Source organism: Colobus angolensis, unplaced genomic scaffold, assembly GCF_000951035.1.
Source record: "Colobus angolensis palliatus isolate OR3802 unplaced genomic scaffold, Cang.pa_1.0 Scaffold17, whole genome shotgun sequence".
In the NCBI taxonomy this organism is placed as follows: Eukaryota; Metazoa; Chordata; class Mammalia; order Primates; family Cercopithecidae; genus Colobus; species Colobus angolensis.
In genome coordinates, this window is record NW_012114821.1 from 328,117 (window position 1) to 335,181 (window position 7,065).

A 7,065-nucleotide genomic window follows, 5' to 3' on the forward strand; every position below is an offset into this window, starting at 1 on the left:
CCGAGTAGCTGGGATCACAGGCACCACCAACCCCGGCCTTTACCGCCAGTTTTCACACAGAAAGGCGGGAGAACATCAGAGTCATTAAAAACATGACCTAAAAACAACCTAAAATCGGTTGTATGACTGGCTTGGGGATTCTGGTGTCTGTGACCCGCCTTGGGGAAAAGGGGTTCACTCTGTGAGGAGCCTCGCGGGAGAACAGAACTGAGACTGGAGGGCTGGGAAGGTCGGAGGGAAACTGCCTCCCAGGCCTTCATTTTGGGGCGTTGTGTTCTGAGTCCCAATAATTGTAACATCTTCCTAAGCGACTCTCTGGTGGTTATGGTGAATCGGGACACATGATGTGTGGTGACCGACGGAGGAACCGGGAGCGCAGCGGGGTTAAGGTTCGGGAGGGGGTTTAGGGTTGGGGCGAGGCGGGCGCGGCCCGGACGAGCAGCGTCACAGCCCCAGACCCTCAGCTCAGCTGCCGCGGGCTCTCGGCTGCCGACCATAGACGGCGCGGGCCTCCCGTCATCCCAGAGCGGCCCGGGAAAAATCCGGGCGGGACTTCGGCTGGTTTCCGGTTCCCGGCGCTCTCCGAGGCGCACTGAGGCCCCGCAGGGGGCGGGGAAGTCTGCGTGTGCGCAGCTCGGCCCGGCCCGCCCTCGTCCTCGGGGGCCCGCCCCCTCCCCGCCTCAGGACCGGGTGCCGTGGGCTGGTCCACTCCGAGTTCGGTGCGGCTGCGCCGCTCCTGGGCGCTTCCTCGGTGGCTGCCCCGGGCCAAGCGAACAGGTGGGGCAGTGTTGGACCAGGAAGGAACGCCGGGCAGGCGGGGAGGGCGCGGGGAGGCGGCGGCCAGTCCAGGAGGGTCCTGTTCTGGGTGCCGCGGGAGCCACCGACGGGCTGCACAGGCCGGGAGGAGGCGACCGCGGCGCGGCCCTAGGAGGCCAGGCTAGGACCACAGCTGGCTTCCGGCCTCTCCCCGGAGCCTGGGGCCTTCGGCAGCACCCCCGTGGCCTCCCTCTCACATCCTCAACCCTGGTGAGGGGGCACCCTCACGTGGCTCTTTGCCCCAGGTTGGCTCAGGCAGGTAGAACAGCCCTGCACCCCATTTCCAGGGCCTTCAGCAGGTCTGGACCACGGGAACTGCCAGCTTTCACCCCTTAGCCGGGAGTCCCTGGATCCCCCCCGGGCTCTGGCTCCGGGATTTCAGGAGTCGCTGAGCAGTAGGGCACGTCGGCCTGTGCTGCATAGTGACCTGCTTCCCACGACCCAGGAGGCCACACCAGCAGTCAGCTTCTGCCTCCTGGCCATCCTTCCACACCCCTGGTTGCATGGGGCTGAGCCTGAGTTCTCCCCACTGAAGGTAAGTTGGGGGAGACTTCAGGCCAGGGCAGTCTCCTGTCTTCTCTTGGAAACCACAGCAGCCCGTGCGCACAGAATGTCAACCACAGTCCAGCTTCCAGGGCACCAGGTGAGTTAACCCTCCTTCCTGCACACCTTTTCATCTTCATCCCCATCCCAGTCAGAAGCTGCTGTCCTCTGGAGCCGTGAGCCCGGCAACTGGTAAGGCCAGCCAGGGGCTCATAGCAACCGTGAGGAAAGGGTTCTGAGATGTAGACTCGCCCTCCCACAGGGAGAGGGGCTCTGAGCTCAGCTGGGTCCCCGTGTGGCTGAAGTTGGCTGGTCCTCAGCGCTCTGAGCTGCCCCATCAGGGACCTGCTGATACACAGTTCATACTGACCACTGCAGGGCTCTGGGTAGTGGGGCTCCACCAGATCAGAGTCCTTTTAGTGCAGGCTGCTGCCCAGTGGGCATGGCCCGGGCAGCGGCGATGTGTTGTTGCAGGAAATGCCGCTGACCTTCCAGGATGTGGCCGTGTACTTCTCTCAGGCGGAGGGGCAGCAGCTGGGCCCCCAGCAGCGGGCGCTCTACAGAGATGTGATGCTGGAGAACTATGGGAACGTGGCCTCTCTGGGTGAGGCTCTCTGCACTTGGCCTGGTTCGCAGTGGGGACTTCTAAGGAGCTTGGGAGGCTGCTTTGGCTCTTTGGATCCCAAAGAAGAGGGTCCTGCCCCTTGTCCCCAAGTATCAGTCTGATCTCCACAGAAGGAACATTTCCCATGGGAAAAGCCTGCCTTGCTCCTCAGTTCTAGGGACTTCGCTCCCTGTTGCCAGTGGCCCCACTGGTGTCCCTCTAGTGGCAGGAGAGCTAATGAGTGGATTCTCCTTCAGTACTTAGTCTCAGCCCACGGGCTCCCCTGACCAACATACATGCAGGCGTACACATGTGCACACAGGGCACATCTCTCCCCACCTGGCCTGGAAGACCCAGTGGGCAGTGTCCTGCCCCAGCTCCCCAGGCCATGCCAACTCACCAGTGTCCTCATCCTCAACAGGATTCCCTGTCCCTAAGCCGGAGTTGATCTCCCAGCTGGAGCAGGGGAAGGAACTTTGGGTCCTGAATCTTCTGGGAGCTGAGGAACCAGAGATCTTGAAAAGCTGCCAGAAAGGTGAGAATTGATGGGCTGCTAATCCGGGGAACAGCCTCCCAATCCTGCCTTAAGAGAGGCTCCAAGTGTGGGTCAGCTGGGGCATGGTGTTTATGTTAATGGCCTCCTCCAGGGGCAGTCTCACAGATACAGCCCGCTCGACAAATGTGAGCATATGCACATGCTTTAGAAGTTTTATCTTGCTGGTCTGTTTCTTTGCTTTAAAAAATACATATATTTTTTCTGATCGTGTTTTTGTTTTGGTAATTACCTTGATAACAACTTCATTCTCTTCTTTATATAATACACTTACTTCCTTTTGACAATAGATATTGGTTCCCTACCATGTCCTTTTTATTCTTCACTCCATTCTCTCCTTCATTTGCCAATTTTAGTCAGTAGTAGTCTATTTTTTTTTTTTTTTGGAGACAGAGTCTCACTCTGTCACCAGGCTGGAGTGCAGTGGCACGATCTCGGCTCACTGCAAGCTCCGCCTCGCTGGTTCAAGGGATTCTCCTGCCTCAGCTTCCCGAGTAGCTGGGACTACAGGCACCCGCAACCACGCCCAGCTAATTTTTGTATTTTTAGTAGAGTTGGGGTTGGTTCACCATGTTGGCCAGGATGGTCTGGATCTCTTGACCTTGTGATCCGCCTGCCTCGGCCTCCCAAAGTGTTGGGATTACAGGCATGAGCCACCACACCCAACCAGTCAGTAGTAGTCTTCTTTTTTGTTTTTGAGAAAGAGTCTTACCCTTATTACCCAAGCTGGAGTGCTGTGGTACGATCTTGGCTCACTGCAACCTCCACCTACCAGGCTCAGGCAATCCTCCCACCTCAGCTTTCCAAGTAGCTAGGACTACAGGCACATGTCACCATACCTGGCTAGTTTTTTTTTTTAAATTTTTGTAGAGACAGGGTTTCACCATGTTGCCCAAGCTAGTCTTAAACTCCTGAGATCAAATGATCCATGTCGACCTCCAAGAGTGCTGAGATTACAGGCGTGAGCCACTGCACCTGACCAGTAGTGTTCTTTTTTTAATGTTTACCTTTGTTGTATTGAATATACATCTACTACTTGATATGTCAGCTCTAAGTATTATCTTTGACTCCCAGTTACTGAGACAGTCAACAAGCTTGTTCTACTTTTCTCCCTTTTCCTCCTCATTCCTTTCCCAGTTTTTGTTGGTTATATTGTTTCTATAGTATATATATTGTAGAAACAATTCAGAACATATAACACTTTATCACTCATATCCGCAGCTTTGTTACTGTCTTTTATCTGCAGTTAAGTATGTTATTAATAATTGTTTACCTCTGATCCTTTTACTAAAAATTTCCCCGTCTCTTGGTCGGCTGGAGCTTGTCTTCTAGTTTATTCAGAAAGGCTCGTGAAAAATATACCCCATATTTGTGCACATTCAAAATTGGTTGAATAAAGCCTTTGTTTTCTACATGTAAGAGCTAAGACTATTGTAAAGTTATATCGTTTTCCCAAAGTGCAGCTTTAGGTGCATCTCACAAAATTTTAATATGTTGCATTTTCATTAACATTATAGTTCAAAACATTATCTAGTTTTTCTTGTGATTTCTTCTTTGACCCAATAATTATTTGAACATGCATTAATTTCCAAATAGTTGGTGTTTTCCTAGTTATCTTATTGTTATTGTCATTTAATTCCATTGTGGTCAGAGAACATACTCTGTATTATTTCATTCCTTTCATATTTGTTGCTTCTTGTTTTATGATCCCAAATGTGGTTTCTCCTGGTACAAATACCATGTGCACTGAAAAAGAATGTGTATTCTGACATTTTGGGGTTAGATAAATATCAGTTAAGTCAAGGTGGTTGATGGTATTGTTCATGTCTTCTGTATCCTTGCTGATTTTTTTGTGTCTAGTTATTCTATCAGTTGCTGAGAGGGGGGTGTTAAAATACAGAAGTATGATTGTGGAATTGTCTTTTCTTCCCTTTAATTTTTGTAGTGTTGGCTTCATGTATCTTGAAGCTGTATTATAAGGCTCATTTGCACTTATGACTATCATTATGAGAGATAAGAGAATTCCTGTTTGTCTCTGGTAATACATTTTGTTTTGAAATATATTTTATCTAATATTAATGTAGCCACTCCATCCTTCTTATACTTACTGTTAGCATAGTATATCTTTATTCATCCTTTTAATTTCAACCTGTGTCTTTACACTTAGAGTGAATCTCTTGCAGATATCATACAATTGGGTCTTGTTTCTTCATCCTAACAATCTTTGTCTTTTAATTGTAGTGTTTAGTCTGTTAATGTTTAATGTGATTGTTGATACGGTTCAGGAATGCACTCGTGTATAATATTTTTTATTTACACTTATCTCTTCTGTTTTTTAAATTCCTTTCTCCTGCCTTTATTTGGGTTATTTGAATACTTTTTAGAACTCCATTTATATTTTATTATTTGCCTTTTATGTAATCTTTTTGCATTATTTTTTACAGTGATTTTCCTAAGGTTTACAGTATACATAAGTTTCCACAGTTTACTTACAGTTCATTTATGTACTACTTCACATAAATCCAGAAATCTTGTAACCATCCCTCCCATCCTTTTTGTTATAGTTGTTATGTGTAATACATCTACATACATTTTAAACTCAGAAAGACAATGTTATAGTTTTGGTTTTAAACAGTTATATAGTTTATAAAAAATTAAAAGGAAAAAGGCCAAAAAAAAATAGTATTTTAGCTGTTCTGGCATGTCAGGAGCTTAGAATTCATCACTGTGTCCTAACAAGTAAAAAGCTGAACAAACTGAAAAATCAACAAATCTTAGCTCTATCAGAGAGGTGTGAGGTCAGAGGAAAAGTCACTGCTCTCAAAATTGGAGGGGTATGGCTGGGCGCGGTGGCTCACACCTGTAATCCCAGCACTTTGGGAGGCTGAGGCAGGTGGATCAGTTGAGGCCATGAATTCAAGACCAACCTGGCCAACATGGTGAAACCCTATTAAAAACAACATTAGCTGGGTGTGGTGGTGGGTGCCTGTAATCCCAGCTACTCGGGAGGCCAAGGCAGGAGAATCGCTGGAACTCAGGAGGTGAAGGTTGCAGTGAGCCGAGATTGCACCACTGCACTCCGGCCTAAGTGACAAAGCAAGACTCTGTCTAAGAAAAAAAAAAAAAATTGGAGAGATAAACAGGCAGATAAAAAGAATCACAACCACAACTTGTGAGCAATAATCTCCCAGGGAACCAGTGGCCAGATGGGTAAGCCTAAAATGTAATTGGCAAATTGCTAGAGGCTCAGTGTGGACAACTCTGAAAAAAAAACTCCAGGGAGACCCACTCATGGGAGGACCCCATGCTTTTGTGAGTAAGTGAATATCAGAGAAAAATCTCCTTGTGCTTCTAACAGGAGGAAGTGAAAAGGAACTACTTTGGAATATACCATTCTGTTCTTAACAAGACCTGCCCTCAGGAGAAACAATTTTACCAGGGCCTAACCTGCTGGTGTTTTTATCAGAACTTAACCTATCTGGGGGAAAGGAAATACCTAACACTGGCTACTTCTAGATATTCTGTCCCATCTGATGGTGGGTGGGGGAAACTGAAAAGCACTTGGGAAGTTCATAGTCCAGGGACATAAGCTTGGCAAGACTGAGCCCTACTCACAGTGTCATAGAACACTTTCCCACCCCGACACCTGAAAACGTGGTGAAAGCCCTATTTACTGCAATACCCACTATATCATGTCTACCTATCAACAGAAAATTGCAAAGCATACTAAAAGGCAGAAAATACAGTCTGAAGAGACTGAACAAGCATTAGAACCAGAGTCAGTCATGGCAGGAGTGTTGGAGTAATCAGGAATTTTTTTAAAACTATGATTAACATGCTAAGGGCTTTAATGGAAAAAGTAGACAGTATACAAGAACAGATTGATAATGTAAGCAGAGAGATTAAAATTTTAAGAAGCTGGATGTGGTGGCACATACCTGTATTTGCAACTCATAGTGTAGCAGGATTGCTTGAGCCCAGGAGTTCAAGGCCAGCCTAGGCAGCATAGCGAGATCGTCTTTCTTAAAAAACAAGAAAGAAAATAAAAGAAAATTTAAAGAATTTTTTAAATGCTAGAGAGCAAAAACACCGTAACAGAAGGAAGAGTGCCTTCGATAGACTCATTAGTAGATGGGACAGGGCTTCCAAAAGATTGTTATTTGAAAGTGGACCTGGATTAGCTCTAAATGCAGATTGCAAACCAATTTAAAAAGTTAAAAAAGAAGTATAGTTGATATGCTAAAAAAGGATACAAAATGGAATTACATATAATAGAATGCTCAGGTAAACCCACAAAAGGTAGAAAAAGCATGGAAAACAGAAATAGGAATGAAGAACAAGGGCAAAAAGTAGAAAATGGTAACAGATGTGGTAGATGTTAATTCAGCAACATCAGTAATCACCTTTTTAATTTTTTTTTTTTTTTTTTTGAGTTGAGACAGGGTCTTACTCTGTCCCCCAGGGTGGAGTGCAGTGGCACAGTCCCAGTCTATTGAAAGCTTTGACCTCCCAGACTCAAGTAATCCTCCCACCGTAGACTCCCAAGTAG

The 7,065-nt window shown here is 47.0% G+C and overlaps 1 protein-coding gene across 3 annotated transcripts in view; it reads left to right on the forward strand.

Moving 5' to 3' along the window:
* Positions 1–581: 581 nt before the first annotated feature.
* ZNF251 (zinc finger protein 251) overlaps positions 582–7,065 on the forward strand; it is a 36,435-nt gene continuing 29,951 nt past the window's right edge. The window contains exons 1-4 of one of the 3 annotated variants that reach the window (XM_011938005.1): positions 582–777; positions 1,352–1,459; positions 1,834–1,963; positions 2,385–2,498. In XM_011938005.1, the coding sequence (XP_011793395.1) occupies positions 1,427–1,459; positions 1,834–1,963; positions 2,385–2,498 (277 nt within the window). In that variant the 5' untranslated portion in view covers positions 582–777; positions 1,352–1,426. Of the gene's footprint in view, positions 778–1,351; positions 1,460–1,709; positions 1,964–2,384; positions 2,499–4,376; positions 4,557–7,065 lie in introns of those variants that run through there. The other 2 variants (XM_011938007.1, XM_011938006.1) reach the window with 2 other exon arrangements.